Source organism: Vipera ursinii (assembly GCF_947247035.1).
Source record: "Vipera ursinii genome assembly, chromosome: 8".
Classification (NCBI taxonomy): Eukaryota; Metazoa; Chordata; class Lepidosauria; order Squamata; family Viperidae; genus Vipera; species Vipera ursinii.
Window position 1 is genome coordinate 3560962 of NC_139519.1, and position 18314 is coordinate 3579275.

Consider the following 18314-nt stretch of genomic DNA (forward strand, 5'->3'; position numbering starts at 1 on the left):
GAAGCAGGGAGCAGCAGAAAGCAGGGCAGGAAAGCCAGCCCAATAAGAACGTGTGTCAGCTCTTGCCAGGTGAGCAGATCGGACAGAGAGAGGGAGAGAGAGAGAGAGCCGTGCTGGCTCAGGAATTCTGGGAGTTGAAGTCCATGAGTCATAAAAGAGCCAAGGTTGCCTACCCCTACCCACTGAGGGAGACAATGATCGGGCGAGAAAGGAGGCAGAGAAGGTCTGAAACAGGGATTTTTCTTGCCCCTCTCCTGTCTTCTTCCCCTTTCCCATTCCCTTATGAACTTGGTTTCTACTTGAATTTTACACTATACCACACTGGAACTTTTAAAAAGAAGCTTTTATTTATTAAGTGTATTTGCCACCCATCTCGCTGTGGATTTTCTCTGGGCGGCTTATACGGCAAATAAGAAGGGGGAAAAATGAAAATAATGTAAACAGAGCAGAAGTCAAATAATAGAACCATGAAATAAAAAAAGGAACACACGAGAATCCACGACTATGACGGGTGGAGAGCAGAGAGCAAGGGTGGCTGGGTGGGTGGGTGGATGGAGACTGTCATCAATCCAGCAGCCACAACTAGCATGGAAGCCCCCACCCCCCTTTGGCCTCCAGGCCAACCGGCAGAGCCCGGTCTTCAGGCTCTTGAGGAAGGATAGGAGGATGGGGGAGGATCTTACCTACAGGGTAACCATTGCAGGGATGGGGTCAATTAAGTCAAGATGGTGCACATGTATGACCACTAAACTTCTTGCCTCGGTTTCACAGATGTCACCCAGCTGTGTGGGGAGGGGGAGGGAAGGGCGTCACTGACCTCATCTTGACTTTTCTTACCTCTGTGAAAAGGGCACGTGACCTTCAGGTTCCCAAAAGAGGGCCCATTGCTAAAGTAAGCAATATCCTGTGGGATTCTGGACAGATATTTACAGATGTTCAGGATAAGTGCTGTGGTTTGCGGCCATCAGATGCCTCACAGCCACCGCTAGTTAAGGGAGCCTCTGCTGTGGCTAGGAGGCTTGAAGGACTCACCAGCTTTGCAATCCCTGGTTCCTCCCTTTATTGTTGCTCATTAAATTCACACCTTCCAAAGACAGATTTGGCTGCTCATCTGTCCCCAGTCACAGCCAGGCAAGAAGCCACACATTGCATTTCCTTCTGGCTTCTGTCCCTGCTGGCAGTTCCTCTCCTCCTTTTAGGTCTACCAAAGAAGAGTTATTCCAGGGTTGTTGTTGGAGAAGGAGGAGGAGGGGCTTTGTAATATTGTCGTACTTGATAAACGGCATGGGTTTTTCTTGCATTTTGATTTTATTCCCCTCTTTTAATAGATCTTAACAGCTTATCAAACCCTTGCAGACTGAACTGTAAAGGTAAAGGTAAACGTTCCCCCGCACACGCGTGCTAGTCGTTTCCGACTCTAGGGGCCGGTGCTCATCTCCGTTTCAAAGCCGAAGAGCCAGCGCTTGTCCGAGGACGTCTCCGTGGTCATGTGGCCGGCATGACTAGACGCCAAAGGCGCACGGAACGCTGTTACCTTCCCACCGGAGTGGTCCCTATTTTTCTACTTGCATTTTTACGTGCTTTCGAACTGCTAGGTTGGCAGAACTCTTTATACCGTTAGTGGATGGACTGATTGATAATTTCTAACATTCCTAAACTGCAAGATAAAACAACTATCTTTGCTGTCCAGGATAGGATAGTATTCATCTTAATAGGATGTCTATAGCTTGTCTTCCGATAAGAGAGAACTTGTTAGTGTTAATTAGCATCTGGTTTGTCTCTTTGGGGACTCAACCGCAACCTTTTGCAACCTTCACTAACATCGTAAATTTTATGCTCCCTTGTTCTTCGGAGCTCATTTAAATGAACATGAGTGGTATTATGAAATGCAAATACGTCTCATGCTTAACTTCATGTAACTGATTTCCTATGCAAAGGGGAGGATGATTTTGTCCCTTCCAACCAACTTTTCTTTTGTAATTTCCTTTGAGTCTTAACTATAAAAGGGAATGTAAGATGAGTCTCAAGGTTCCCTCTTTGAATGGGAGGAATCCTTTTTATCAGAACATTCTGAATAAATCGTAATAAAATGATCTTCCTGCCTCAGGCTGCTTCATTGGAATCCATGCACGAGCCTAGGGTCAGATCTGACTATCAATAGACTTAGCCACCTGCCCTCAAACATTTTTAATTGTGAAATATTATTTAATGTTCAAAGGGATTGTTCAGGAAGAGAGAAACAGAGAAGGGAAAAATCTGGAAAATACGAATAAACCCTGATAAAAAGTGAGCCTCCATCTTTGCTCTGCAGATGAGCTGCTTCCCGATCTGAAACGATTTGCATCACCTGAAAGCAGCCCTGGCCAGAATCCCTTAGCACTTGTGCAGGGTTAACCCAGAACGAAAGAGCCCTTGCCATATCGTACCTTTGAGGAAGGGCAAGGGAGGGGAGGATTACAACCAGTGGTTTAAAACTACAAGGAGGGAGGTTCAGGCTAGACGTCTGCAAAACCTTCTTGAGTGCAGCAGCTGTTTGGCCGTGGAACAGGCTGCTGGATACAGTGGTAGGACCTCCTTCACTAGAGGACCCCAAGAAGGTCATCTATCCAAGATGCTCTACTGCAGGGGACTCCAAACTGGACAACTTTAAAACATAGACTTCAACTCTTCAACCTTCCCTTTTGGTTCTGTTAGGGGCGACCTAAGGGGCCTGTTGCTGAAGATGGCTAACTGGCTTCCTTTCCTCCTCTCCAACATCAGTTCTTTGTCATACTAACAGGAGGCATTGTGCAAATCCCCTTCCATTGCAGTGGAAACTGAATCCCCTCTGCTCCTTAGTACTATTAAAGATGAGATTTGGGACAAAGCCCAAGGAAGGAAAGGTACAAGGTTTTCCATTCCTACTTCTCCATCTTCCATTAACAATTAATTCACCATGCCTTTCTCCTGCACTGCGGGGGCAGATGCCGTAGGCTCCCGGCCAACCGTTTCTCCCTTCTGGGTCAGAGGAGTGAGCAGCAGCAGCCCCTAGCCTGCAAAGGTAGAAGCAAATGTGGGAGGAGAAGCAGATGTCCTTGATGGAGCTCATAAATCATCTTTTCCAAATTAGAGCCCTGTTTTGGATTGATCCTGGCCTGCCAAAACTTTGCTGAATATCTTTGTCTTGTAGCTAAATGGATGGAGTGATATCAGATCTAAACTCTCTCTGTGTGTTTGGGTGTGTGGGTGTGGGTGGTTCTTGACTTGGCTGTAGAACCATCTGAGGGAGAAAGCCTGTGGATTGTCAACAAAGACTCACAAAGCATGGCAAGACTGGGCTGTTGGCTTGCTCAGACTGAAACCCATAGAAAGAAAATTAATTTAGCCTTGATCTCAAAGCTGCAATATCTAATTATAAGGCAACAAACACACCTCGTCTTGGAAAATCCACCATATAATCAAAGCATAATATGTACTTAAAACCCAACATGCAACCACAATGTAGGGTAGAAGCCAAAATGATGACACCATGATAGAAGAAGAGGTGTCAAATCTGCAGATGAAATCAAGCTAGGGAGAATTGCTAACATTTTGGAAACTAGGTTTCTGATCCAGAAAGATGGACAGACTGTCCAACAAGAAATAATTCAGTGGTGAGAAAAATAGGCAGGAAAAACCAGAAGCACAGGTATAGAATAAGTAGTACCTAGCTCAACAGCAGTAACTGTGAGAGGGACCTAAGAGTCCCTCCTAGTGGATAACCACTTAAGTAGGAGACAGCCATGTGCTGCAGCTACCAAAAAAGCCAATGCAGTCCTAGGTGACATCAACAAAGAGATAGCAACAAGACCTTGAGAAGTGATAGTACTGCTTTATACTGTACTGGTGAAGCTACATTTGAAATACTGCATCCAATTTTGGTCACCACATTACAAAATAAAATACCAAGGTCCTAAAAAGGGTGCAGAGAAGAGCAACAAAGATAAGGGGTCTACATTGTACAATGAATGCTTAAGAGAACTAGGTATGTTTAGCCCAATGAAGAGAAGAATTAGGGGTGACATGATAACTATCTTCTGTTATAATACTTGAGGGGTTGTCACAAAGAAGAGGGAAATGACTTGTTCTCCAAAGCACCAGAGAGAAGGACAAGAAGTAATGGGAAGCTCATTGAGCTCATTTCTCACTAAGGAGAAATTTCCTGACAGTGGAAACAATTATCACTTGAACAACTGGCCTCCAGGAGTTGTGGGTGCTCCCTCCCTAGAGGTTTTCAAGAAATAATTGGACAACCATTTGTCAAGAATGATATAAGGTATCTGACCCTATGATTCTATGATTGTGGAGGTCATCATTGTGGCTACACCTTTTTGCAACCAGTACACTCAGCAAAGCAGTGGTGCTCCAGTTCTAATCAATTCACTTTCCAAACCGAGGAGAAACCTTTGGGTTAATACTTGGTTTTCCCAGAACAGTTAAAACTTCTTGAAAAGTTCCAGGGCAACGTGTGTCATCACACCACAGCTTAGTTTATTGCCCTCTTTCTCAACCTCACCAACTTTAAGACATGTAAACTTGAACTCCCTGACTCATCTTACTATTACATGGATCTCCTGCCTGTAAACAAACCATTTTTGAAGCACATTAAAACAAAGAATTAACAGGGACAATCTAACCAGAAAGCCTCCCTTTTATTAACTTCAGACTGTCACTGTGGAAAATGATGAATGGCATTTGTAATGCAGTCTTCCGAGCAGCTACTCTATGTTTACATGCTGGAGTAAATGAATAAATAAGCTTGAGGAACGTGTAATTGGACCAGGGAACCAGCAACTCTCCACTGGAAGTCTCAGGTGACCTCCGTGCACTGGTCCAGAAGAGTCTGGGATGAGTGGTACAGGTAGTCCTCAAGTTATGACCACAACTGAGTCCAAAATTCCTGTTGCTGAGTTAGACTGTTAAGTGAGTTTTGCCCCATTTTACAACCTTTCTGGCCACAGTTGTTAAGTGAATCACTACAGTTTTCACTTAGTAGCATGGTTGTTAAATGAATCTGAGTTTGCTTGTCAAAAGGTTGCAAAAGGCAGCAGGGTCACATGACCCCACAACACTGCAATGGTCACAAATATGAGCCAGTTGCCAAGCATCCAGATTTTTGATTGGGTGTCCATGGGAATGCTGCAACAGTTGTAAGTGTAAAAATGGTCATGTCACTCTTTTTTGTAACTTTGGTCACTAAATGAATGGTTGTAAGTCGAGGACTACCTGTATTGACCTGCCTGGTGCATTAACAGTGCCAGACTCCCATTCTGTGGCTGCCACCACCATCTTGAGTTTTTTTTTAGCTTTTCCTGCCATGGCCCCCAGTTCGGATGTGCTTTCCAAATGGCTTCTCTTCCTCATTTGCCATTTTCTGTCCATGCTGGCAGGGTTTAGGTGGCAACCCAGAGAGGGAGAATTACCTGGTCTTCTGCTCATCCCCTTCCAGGGACCTTGAAAACTGAACTGCACAAACCAAATGCTTTATGAAAATACAGATTCCACAACAGCATTGAAAAACATTGAACAAAATGTTGCAAAGGGTCAAAGCACTTACCTCACTGTCTTCCATCGGAGGGGGTGGGGGCTCTTTAATAATCTGAAATGGATGGAAATGAATACAGAATATTACTTAACATAAAGTAAACATAAACATAAACTTTCAGGACCCATCCTCAGAAGACTATTTCTAAACATTTTCTGTCTCTGTTTAAAACCACAGCCTTCACCTAGAGATCTGGCAGGTCACCTTCTCAGAAGCTGGCAAAAAAATCTGAATTAGAGGAACACAGAGAGAATTGGGGTGAGGCAGAAAAGAGGAGATGAAGCTGCAGAGAAGGAAGGAAGAACAAAAGGAGAAAAGGAGGGCTAAGAATGGCAAAGAAAGAATAATGTCATTATTTAACCCTCCCCAGCCCTGATAGAAAGAACTTCATAGCAAACAGAAAATGTTGCATCTTCTCAGACTCAGCTTTCTTCTCTACCTTCTCATTTATGTCAGGGGTGTCCAACCTTGACAACTTTAGAATTGGAATTAGAATAGAATAGAGCTGGAAGGGACCTTGGAGGTCTTCTAGTCCAGCCCCCTGCTCAAGCAGGAGAACCTATACCATCTCAGACAAGTGACTGTCCAGTCTCTTCTTAAAAACCTAATTCATGGTTCTGATAGATGACACCATTTAAAAGAACTTCAAGGCAAGAATTTCTTCCTTAAAGAACATCTTTATTTGGCTACAACATAATGGCACATGCAAAGGTGAACTCAAGACTAAATTCTCCTCCCCTCGGTTACAAAGTTGCAAGTTGCAATTCCCACCCCAATTTGCTGTCACCAATTGTTAGAAAAGGTGGGCACTCCTCCCAGCTCACCAAAATGTTATCAGCAATGACCTTGGTTCCCATGCATGTGAGTTGTTTTGGCTAACTGAAAGCTACACCCCGCCTTTCCCTCTTCTAACTAAATAGGTGGCAACGAAGACAAAATGAAAATGGCTTCAGTTCGGTTTGTCACAGTGTTAACACCTCCAGTGATGGAGCATCCACAATTTCTGGAGGCCAGCTGTTCCACTGGTTAATTGTCCTCACTATTAGGAAGTTTCTCCTTAATTCCAGGTTGCTTCTCTTTAAGATCTGTGGATTTCAGGTACTAAATATTGACGGTTTACCGCCAAGGAAAGCATTAACACATACATCAGATCCATGCACACCAGCCTCCTTCAACATGAGAACTAGGAAGATCTCACTGACATGAGTGGTGTCACAATAGGAAAGATGCATAAGCACCCTCACGGGGTGACAGTCACTGGTTTCAATTTGATTTTGCAATCAACTCCACCCCTTTTAATGGATGTGCAATGATAAGGTGCAATTACAAAGGGGTGGGGAGTTGATCACTACTGATGTGAATGGTCTCTATGGAGAACTCCACATAGGCACATATGCTTCCTAATAGGATTGAGAAATAGTGCCAAACTGGCTGGAAAGTGATTGTCAAAGGATTGTTAACTTCATTATTGTTTCCTCCAGACTGATGGGAAAATGTGCAAGCTGTATCTTGAAAGGTTCTTTGGAGGATTCAGCCCAGGGCCTGCTTTCCTTCCCCAGCTTCGTTCAATATTCATCAAGCAGACCCACTGGCTTCTTCCTACTTTTCCTGTCTTAAAGGCTGGAATGCAAACCAGAGATTTTCAAGATTCTTCTTTCCACATGATTTCCTATGAGATGTTTTCTCTCTGGAATACGGCCTTTGTTAATTTCACTTTCTTTCCATAGTGCTTTTCCGAACTGGGGACGTGGCTCTGACTTGCATTTAAACTTTTGTGAGAAGATTTGCTGAATTTGTCCTTCAGGAGAAATATAACTGCTAATAAAGTCCAAGGATAGAGGTCTGGTAGAAACTGTAGTTATTTGAAAATAAGTTGCATTGCACAGTTGAGGGTGCATTTGGGCCTTGCAGGATGCTACTGGACACAAATAAGGCCTTTGGTTTGTATTGCAATTGTGGGGCACCATTTTTTGTCTGCCTCTCTTGATCCCCACCCAGATGACTATGATTCCAGCTCCACTATTTCTTTCTAAACAGAGATCTGTATGTTTTTCTTGGATCTTATAATATGATGAAGGGAAGGGAAAGGAAGGGATGGGAAGGGAAGGGAATGCAGAATAGAACAGAATGAGATTAATCAAGATTAGACTAGACTGCAAGACGGAATGGAATGGAATAGAGTGCAGAATAATAGAATAGAATAGAATAGAATAGAATAGAATAGAATAGAATAGAATAGAATAGAATGGAATGGAATGGAATGGAATGGAATGGAATGGAATGGAATGGAATGGAATGGAATATAGAATAGAATGGAATGGAATGGAATGCAGAATAGAATAGAATAGAATAGAATAGGATAGGATAGGATAGGATAGAATAGGATAGAATGCAGAATAGAATAAACAGAACAGAATAGAATGTTTTTGAGCCAGAGAAAATAGCCACTGATGAACTGTTATCACTTAAGAGGTGGGTTTTTGTACATTAATTGTTTTTAAAAAGTTGGGCGCTTTACAGAGAAGTAAGTGTGTGTGTGTGTGTGTGTGTGTGTGAGAGAGAGAGAGAGAGAGAGGGGGGGGGGAAGATTCATTCCTGAAAACTATTATTCCCTGCAGTTCAGTTTTAATTTCCTGCACTTCAAAAGATATGTGACACTCCTATTTTTCTGGCTCTCTTTCTCATTATTCTCTCTTTGCCATTCTTAGCCCTCCTTTTCTCCTTTTGTTCTTCCTTCCTTCCTTTCTGCAGCTTCATCTCCTCTTTTCTGCCTCACCCCAATTCTCTCTGTGTTCCTCTAATTCAGGGGTGTCAAACTGCTGGCCCATAGGCCGGATGCATCATAGCAAAACCGTGCCCACCCCATTACTGGCAATGGCAAAGAATTCGGGATACGTTGCGACACGTCACGTGACGTTGCGAATCTGACACCCCTGCTCTAATTTATTCCCTCCTCCTGGGGCTCAGGGGCATCATCACCCTCTCCAAGTTTAAGAGTAATATTTTTTTTAATGTAATATCTTTTATATAATCATCCTTGTGGTTTACAAAATAAAAAATATTAAAGTGCAAAAACAAAATTCCAGTGACTGAATTTTAATGTGGATGAAAATGAAGAAGGAAAAAAAAGGAAAGGAAAGAAGCTAACATTTACCCAACATATTAAGATCCCACCTGGAAATTACATTATTTGTGTCACAATTCATGGACACTACTTGCATCACTTTGTCTTCCTGGAAAACACTTTCTATTGATGTGCTTTGTTTATTCTTTGGAATGTACATTTGTTCATATTTGTTAACAAATATAAATATTAAATTTATATTTAGAAATTATTACCCTTGTTTTGGTTACTCAGAAAGGCTGAGAAATATTACGTAGGTGTGAATGCTGCCAGAAAACAAAGTGGTGAACTTTTGCACTAGAGCTTTGTTTTTGGTTAAGACTTGTGGATTTGAACTCCCAGAATTCCTCAGCCAGCCTTGGCTGGGGAATTCTGGGAACTGAAGTTCACAAATCTTAAAGTTGCCAAGGTTGGACATTCCAGGTCTAAAGGAATAATGTCCACTGAATTTTATCAAGGATGTTCTTGTTCATGTTTTGTCATAGATGTTCTTGCAAACTTGATGAAAGATCAACAGCCAAGAGTAGCAGAAGACCTCCCGGGCAGCAAAACTGCTAACAAATCTGCCTAATCTGGAATGGTCAGCTGGCTTTTGTGTCTTCAATTGCTTCTGTCTTTTTTCAGCTGCTGCCGCAGTTTCCTATTGCCTGCAGAAAGCAGATCTAGAACCACTAGATCTAGCACCCATTTAGGGCTGAGGATGATTGTGCAATGGCATACTGAATAAACTTACATAAAAATAGCAAAAATTGAAATCTCATGGAATCCTAAATCCCATACATTCCCAGAAATCTCACTTCTGAAGGAATACCCACAGGACCCGTATTTTTAGATGACCTCATCTGACAAAGTAGCACAACTGACAGGGAGGACTTCTGCCTCTTTACAAACTATTCATCACAAGCAGCCTTGTGGCTTTCTCTGGGAGTGATTTTCTCCCCTTTTGACGCAGAAGACCAGCCAAAGTGAGAAGAGATTCCAGTGACTTACCACAGTGCAGCAAAGTGGCCAGAACCACCACAGGAGCGCCAGAGCCAACAGAATGAAGAGGATCAGCAAGATAATGGCCAGAATGGTCCCATCAGACTGTAAAGGAAGCATCGCAATTAAGTCAGGGTGGAACAAGGCTTAGATATTCTGTTCAATCCGTCAATCCTTGTACAGATTTTGGGTCAACTGCAATGCTCACTTGAGTCAGCCATTAATTTTTCCTATCTCTTCCAACCTAATTTTCTTCACGGTGCCAATCAGAAGATAAAGTTGGGGAATGAAAGCACAAATGCCCCTGGATTCTTTGGGGAAGAAAAGCATCAGAGTTAATGAAAGAGATAACTAACAGTTAGTCCTCGACTTACAACCACAGTTGAGCCCCAAATTTCCATTGCTAAGCAAGACAGTTGTTAACTGAGTTTTGCTCCATCTTATAACCTTTCTTGTCACACTGAATCACTGAAGTTTTTAAGTGAATCTGGCTTCCCCATTTACTTTGCTTGTCAGAAGGCCGCAAAAAAGGGGATCACATGATCCTGGAACACTGTGACCGTCAGTGGAACTCCGGATCGCCCCCGACCTTCGCTCGTTTCGCCGGGACCTAAAAACTTGGCTATTTGACTTAGCCGGCCTGGACTGAGGGGTTTTAAGGTTTTAAATTTTAAACTGTTTGGGGGCTATTAATTTAATTTTATTTTAATTTGTACATTGCACTGTTTTAATTTGCCCTGTAAACCGCCCTGAGTCCTTCGGGAAAAGGGTGGTATATAAATTGAAACAAATAAAAAAATAAATAAAATAAATAAGTACATGCCAGTTGTCAGGCGTCTTAATTTTGATCACATGACTATGGAGAAGCTGCAATGCTCACGTAAAAACCTGTCTTGTCACTTTTTTCAGTGCCATTGTAATTTTGAATGGTCACTAAACAAATGTTGTAAGTCAAGGATTATCTGTATTTGCAACCCATTTCTTCAGCCCTGTTGAAGCCCCAAAACTTTAAAACTGTAGCTTCAGTAACGTTGAAAATGTGATTTGCAAGTTGTTGCACACGAGATAAAGGTAAAGGTAAAGGTTCCCCCGCACATGCGTGCTAGTCGTTTCCAACTCTAGGGGCTGGTGCTCATCTCCGTTTCAAAGCCGAAGAGCCAGCGTTTGTCCGAGGACGTCTCCGTGGTCAGGTGACTTGACTTGACGCCAAAGGTGCACAGAACGCTGTTACCTTCCCACCGGAGTGGTCCCTATTTTTCTACTTGCATTTTTACATGCTTTCGAACTGCTAGGTTGGCAGAAGCTGGGACGAGTAACAGGCGCTCACTCTGTTATGCGGCACTCGGGATTTGATCCACCAAACCGCCGACCATCTGATCGAGAAGCTCAGCGGCCTAACCCACTGAGCCACCGTGTCCCTTTTGCGCACGAGATAGGACGACCCAAAATCAAGCACAACAGGGACACTGATATGCAAAATATAGTAATCACTGATGAGATGGAACAAGAAGCTCAGTCCAACTTACTTTCACACAGCACATAAGAAATTCAGGCCATTTGGACACTCTTATAAAACCCTGGCCATATTCACACAATGCCTGGAATCATGCTTCAGGGTGGTGTTTGGCAACTTCAGAATGGGTGGATTTTGCTCCCAGAAATTCCCCATTCAGCAGTCTGGCTGGGGAATTCTGGGAATTGCCAAGTTTGAGAAAGACTGCTTTAGAGCAGGCTGGCTGGGGAATTCTGGGAGTTGAAGTCCACAAGTTTTAAGGTGGCCAAAGTTTGGAGACCCCCACTTTAGAACTTTGACTCCCAGAAATTCCCCAGTCAGCAGTTTGCCTGGGGAATTCTGGGAATTGCTAAGGTGGAGAAACATTGCTTTGGAGCAGGGGTCTGCAAACCTGGTAACTTTCTTGTGAGCTTCAACTCCCAGAATTCCCCAATCAAGGCTAGTTGGGGAATTCTGGGAGTTGAAGTCCACAAGTCTTAAAATTACCAAATTTGGAGTCCCCTGCTTTAGAACAATGATTCACAAAGTGTTCAACCCAACTACCTCTTTTCCAGACATTGAATAATCTCGTTAACCACCATCCACCCCAAAATACCCCCAGACTCCATTGTGTTTCACAAGGATCTCAGCAGCAGCAGTCCAGGACTGCATCCTCAATTCACAAACAAGTAACCAGAAATTGCTGTATTACTCCTAGGATGTGACCAAATTGCCCCTTAGGGGTAACTACCCTCAGTTGAAGAACCTCTGCTTTAGAGGATCAGCAAGGAAGCTGCAATGACATCCTGGCTTGAAAGCACAAACTGCTCTGGTCAAGTCGGGATATATTATTTTAATTTGAAGAAGAGAGGGTGTGTACCGTATTAACAGATCTCCTTCCCAACCCCAGAAAACTACAGCTAGCACTAATCCAGCAATCACTGGATGGAATATAAATTTTAGTAGATCTGAATATACCAGACTGAAAACCATTTCAGCAGATTCGCCACCTCTTCCAGAGGTTTTCCTGTCATTAAAATGCCCTTAAAATGGATTATTTCACTTTGCTTCCAAATGTAATCTCAAGTACAGACTATGCATTTCCCCAAACCAGCTAATATTTCTGAATCATTCCTCACTGATGTCATCAGGCTTTGGGGATCAGCTAGCAAGCAAAATTAGGCCTGGCAAGACTTAGAGACTTTGGTTTTCTAGGACCAGACTTTTAAAATAACAAAAATGACCCATGGGTAAGTTACATCTGCTGTAAAATAGCCCTCTGGAGTTTGGCTGATCCTGGCACGCCAGAGGATGGGTTGGTTGCTCCTGTGTACATGCGTGTTGATTATTCAGCAACCAGGAGCTGGAAGCAGAATCTGGTGGTTGCACCGGATGTGGTCTTGGGTGCCCAACTCTCACGTCTCCTGTTTCATGGCTCAGAAAAACCCATCTAGAGCACCAAAGCTTTTGGAGGGCCCCACCTTGAAGGAATCCACATTAAAGAATGGCTAGAAAATGCAAACTGACCAGAATGGAAGTTTGCTGCCTGTCCTGATGGAACAACTCTGTAGTCTAGAATTTCAACCTGAGATCTTCTGACTTGCCAGCTGATGATCCTTCTAGCTGGAGAGTGAATTGGATTGTCGATATACAAAGGTTAATAGAGTAACAGAGTTGGAAGGGACTATGGGGGTCTTCTAGTCCAACACCCCCCCGCCCCCCCGCCCAAGCAGGAGACTATATACCATTCCAGACAAGTGGCTGTCCAGTCTCTTCTTAAAAGCCTCCAGTGATGGAGCACCCACAACTTCTGGAGGCAAGCTGTTCCACTGGTTAATTTTTCTTACTGTTGGGAAATTTCCCCTTAATTCTAGGTTGCTTCTCTTTTTGATTAGTTTCCATCTATTGTTTCTTGTCCTGCCCTCTGGTGCTTTGGAGAATAGGTTGACCCCCTCTTCTTTGTGGCAGCCCCTCAAATATTGGAACACTGCTGTCATGTCACCCCTAGTCCTTCTTTTCAATAGACTAGACCAGGGGTAGGCAACCTTGGCTCTTTTATGACTCGTGGACTTCAACTCCCAGATTTCTCTGTACTCTTTCCAAAGTCTCAACGTCTTTTTTATAATATGGTGATGAAAACTGAATGCAGTATTTTAAGTGTAGTTTTCTATCTACACGATGATCCACCATGAAACCTCTATTCCTTCTCTGAGCCTTTCCCCACTAGAGACCCTTAGTGTACCCCAATCCTTGCTGTATTGACATATTATTTTGCTTGGATCATGATAGGCTTTCCTGGCTGGCTAACAAACATCTATTGTCCCCAATGACGAAGAGAGAGAATTATTTGTGGCTGTTCATTGATTGCCCTGGATATTCCACACTTCTTCGAAGATACAGAGACCATCCCAAGAGTCTATCAAGGATCACTCAGGGCTGATCTGGATATAATAATTCCTTCCAGAAATGTCTGTGCGCCCACCATCAAGCTTAGACATTACGGCCCAGTGATAGATTAAACCAGAAAGACAAATTGGTTTTTGAACTAAAAAGACTTGGCAAAAAGATGTTCCAAACCATGGGACAATATGGGAATGAGATAAAAACTACCCTTGCATTTCAAGGTCATTCTGATGTAAACTGTAAGTGGGAAAGAGGCAAAATCACGGTGCTGGAAGCCATGGGTGAAGCTTTCAGACTACCCGTTCTCAACCTGAAGATGCTCTGTAATAGTAACTGTCTGGTGTCTGGTACAGCAACCAAACAGGACAGGGACAGACTTCAACTGTCAGAACCTGTTTCTTTGCTGGGGGGGGGGGGAACTGGTTAGCTCTTTTCTTTTTCCCTTCTGCGGGTTCTTCTGGGGGGGGGGTAACCAATGTAATTTCTTCCTTTCATTTAGCCACTACAACGTATCCTCTCCGCTTCCTCTCTCTGCTTGCTCTTTGAGCTGTTCCCCTTGATGCCAGCCTGGGGTGAGAAAGGAATGTGCCTCCAGCCATCTGGCTTATTTCTCACTGCAGAAGGGAAGGTGCGAAGGTCCAACAGCATTTTCACAGCCTTGGGAACGCTTTCTTATCAACCCCGTTCCCACAGCGGACTTAACACCTGGGGATTGGCCCGTTTGAACTGACCGGATGAACTCTTGGGGTGGGGTTTGCTTCTTACTCCTTTCACCTATTGATTTGAGCGGGAAACCTTCAGATCCTGCCTTCTATGTCCGCTGTCAATTTCTCCTAGTAAAAGTTCCTTTTGGGATAAAACCGTTCCAAGAGTTCTGCTTTCTTGGGAAGAGGTTTTGAAGTGGGTCCTTACATCAACAGATAGTGAAGACTGCAGGACAAACAAGCGCAACCAGCTTGCCTTCCGTTGAGAACTTGTATATCGTGTGGGACAGAAGGAGGACTGCACACCCCTCACATCCTGGACGCAAACTGGTTCAACTCCTTCCCTCAGGATGGCGCTATAAGGGCATTGCATGCCAAGACAACTAAACACAGGAACAGGTTTTCCCTCATGCCATCAATCTGCCGAATACCTAATTCTCTCAGTTCTGTCTAATGTCTATGTGTATTTACCATTTAGCATCTCTCTAGTTATTATTATTTATCCTCAAGGTTGACTCAGCCTTCCATCCTTCCGAGGTAGGTAAAATGAGGACCCAGATTGTTGGGGGCAATAAGCTGACTTTGTAATAATGTCGCTTGGGGGGGGGGGCGAAAGCCCTAATAAGCAGGCATATACATAGAATGAAGGCTACTGCTAAGCTTGTAAGCTGCCCTGAGTCTTCGGAGAAGGGCGGGATATAAATGGAATTAAAATAAAATAAAATAAAAAGAAATATTATCTTCTTTACTCCCCCTTTTATTGGTATGATTAGTATCTTCTTGCTTTGCATGTGCACTGAGTGCTTTCGTACTGGAGATAAATTCCAAGATAAATCACACTTGGCCAAATAAAGTATTCGACTCAACTCAATTCAATTCAAACAGTAGCACCTGACCCAGAGAGATTAATGAGAAAACCTAAGTTTGTGTGCCAAAAGTGCCATAGTCAACCCACAGCGTTCCAGGGAGTATGGGCAATATTAATCTCAGAAGGGCCACCTCTGAGTTGCTTTATATGAACCCACAGACCTTGTGCATGGAACATGTAAGCTTAGGGATGTGACCCTTGTTGATTGGACCCTGGTCAAGTTGTCCTCAATGATCCCATGTGCTCAGACATATGAGTTTGTCCTGTGCTCTTAATTATTCTTTGAGCGATTTCATTTCCAAGAGGAAAATGAGTTTAATACAATTACAGAAAAGAAGGCCATTTAAGTTCAGTCTTCACCATCTCTTCAGTGTATGTTTATATCTTTAGGTATTTGTTGTTCTAAGCACATAGCTTTCTCCAGCAGAAAAGAAAATCTCTTTTTCTCCTTGTTTAATGTTCTTTTCTCCAGGCTAAAATGTATGTAATTTCTTTTCTTGTAGTTGATTTATCCCCCCTGTAGGTCTCCTCAAATTGTTTCCATCCTAGGAATGTTCTCCTTGAACCCCTTTGGTGCCCAAACTAAACAAAGAGGAGAGTCCAAATAAGAAATAATGCCCCAGTCCAATTCTTTGCAAAATTCTCCACGCTCAGAGCCAGAAGAGATGCAAAGTCTATGGGGTTCTCAAATCACAAATTCAGAATGTAACTCAGGAAAGGAGCCAGATAATTGTTTTCAATTAAAGACATACCAAACAGCAGTAGGACACATTAACTCTAGCTTTAAAAAAATAGTTTGTTAATGAATAACTTTAATCTTGTTGCCAGTTAATGCAATGTTTCAAAACATTTTCTACTGACTACTTAGCTTGTGTAGTTATTTTTAGAACATTTTTTGTCAGAATTGTCAGAAACAACCCCACTGTGATACTGAACCACATTTCTTATGAAGCAAAGATGCTCAGGTTGCCAGATGTTTTAAAGTGACTCTGCACAGCTGAAAAAGATCAATTTCGGACCACTCCCATCACCATGTTCCTGCTCAGAGAATGCTCGTTCTTGCTTTCTCTCTATCAGGGGGCTCCAACCTTGGCAACTTTAGTACTTGTGGACTTCAAATCCAGAATTCCTCAGCCAGCATGGCTGGCTGAGGAATTCTGGGAGCTGAAGTCCATAAGTCGTAAAGTTGCCAAGGTTGAAGACCCCTGCGGTCTCTAATGCTACCTTCAGCATTTTCCAATCATCATTTCTGCCAAAAATCACAGCAATGAGGACAGGCTTTCTATCACTTCAGTGTGGCTGGGGGATGCTGTGAAGACACCAGAAGTCATTAGAGGAGAAATGCCCCCAAAGCAATTTTGCCAAAATGGTAGCAAGACAAGCTCATAAATCTCATGTTTCCAAATTAGAACCTGCAAAGATCCTCTGAGCATTCCCCTCTCCCTCTGTTTTTGAGGTCTTCTGCTCCAACCCCTGCCCAAGGCAGCAGTCCCTATGCCATCCTGGACAAATGGTTATCCAGTCTGTTCTTGAAAATCTCCAGTGATGGAGCATCCACAACTTTGGGAGGTAAGCTGTCCTGCCCTCTGGTGTTTTGGGGAATAGGTTGATCCCCTCATCTCTGAGACTGCCCTTCAAGTACTGGAAGACTGCTGTCATGTCCCCGCCAATCCTTCTGTCCATTAGAGCCAGATACCTAGTTCTCTTATGATTGTATGGTTTAGCTTGCAGGCCTCTTGTCAGCTTCAATGCTCTTCTCTGCACTCTTTCTCGGGACCAGCATCCACCCTTGCCCTGATGAATGAATGTCATTTGTTTATTTTGTTCATTCACAATATTGAATCCTGCCTCTCTTGCATCTCCTGCTGCTGCACCAATTCCCAAGCTAGGAAATTAGCCAATATTGGCTACAATGACAAGGTAGGAGAGGACCAGCCTGAGCAGAAGGGAGGAGAGGGGTCAAACACCTCATCAGTCTTTGGCACCACAGGAGATCTACATCCAGCCCACCTTGAATTCCCTTGACTCTTATCTACCGCTAACTCACTTTGACTGTTAGTAATTCAGATTCTTGTAGATAGGAATAGCATACAATAAACATATTTTCATTTGAACTGGCTGGACTCCCAATTTCCTGTGCTCGATAGACTGCTAAGTATGGGTTAGTGCAGGGGTAGGCAACCTTGGCTCTGGGAGTTGAAGTCCATGAGTCATAAAAGAGCCAAGGTTTCCTATCCCTGGGTTAGTGCAATAGCAACCTAAGAAGACCAACAGGTGCATGCAGGAAGCTGAGGCCAGCTTCTGCATACAACAGCCCTTGGCTGCTGTTCGGCTGGCTCTGGTTGCTACCAAGATGTGCACAAACTAACTCCAGAGGGGCGGGTGGGTTGGTCCTAAAGGCAAAGAGGATTTATGTCTACCCTTTCCAACACAATGGAAAGTTGAAAAGGAATAATGTGAAAGGGTCTGGACTTTCTCAGTCTGCCTCTCAGTGGAGTAACTCTGGAAACTTCACAGAACAGGATTAAAAATTCATTATGATGGAAGAAAACCAGTTAAAGAAAGACAGGTTGGGTATTCCAGAAAAAAATATGACTCCAATGGATAGCAATAGCACTTAGACTCAGTGCTTTTTTTGTAAAAGAAAAAGGTGCCGGAACTCACACATGTCATACAACCCACGTTGCCTACTCTACAAGGTTCCATCCAAAAAAGGTGCCGGAACTCCGTTCTGAGCGTTCTATGAGAAAAAAAGCCCTGCTTAGACTTATATACTGCTTCACAGTGCTTTACAGCCTTCTCTATGCAATTTACAGAGTCAGCATATTGCCCCCCACAATCTGGGTCCTCATTTTACCAACCTGGGAAGGATAGAAGGCTGAGTCAACTTTGAGCCCTGTCAGGATCGAAGTCCAGGCTGTGGGCAGAGTTAGCCTGTAATACTGCATTCTAACCACCAGGGCTCCCAGGTGGAAGAGGCAACAGAGTAGTAGCTAAAGAGGTGACTGTCTGTTCTGTGCTTCTCTCCCCCCCCCATCAGCAGTCTTGATCATGCAGGCAGAGCAGAATGCATGCCTCCTGCCCCCCACCCCCCAGATTCCCAGCACATACGTACTTAAATGAAAACACAACCAACATGAACAGAAACCCCTGCACACTGATTGCCATTTCATTGTACA

At 43.5% G+C, this 18314-nt stretch overlaps 1 protein-coding gene across 1 annotated transcript in view; it reads right to left on the reverse strand.

Annotated features, from left to right (window-relative positions):
- The window catches only part of ANTXR1 (ANTXR cell adhesion molecule 1), a gene marked incomplete at its 3' end in the record, with an annotated part of 168815 nt that overhangs the window by 36068 nt on the left and 114433 nt on the right, over positions 1-18314 (reverse strand). Inside the window, exons 13-14 of the mRNA XM_083368341.1 lie at positions 9678-9773; positions 5576-5617 (exon numbers count right to left, since the gene is read on the reverse strand). Of these exons, the coding sequence (XP_083224467.1) occupies positions 5576-5617; positions 9678-9773 (138 nt within the window). The remainder of the gene's footprint in view (positions 1-5575; positions 5618-9677; positions 9774-18314) is intronic.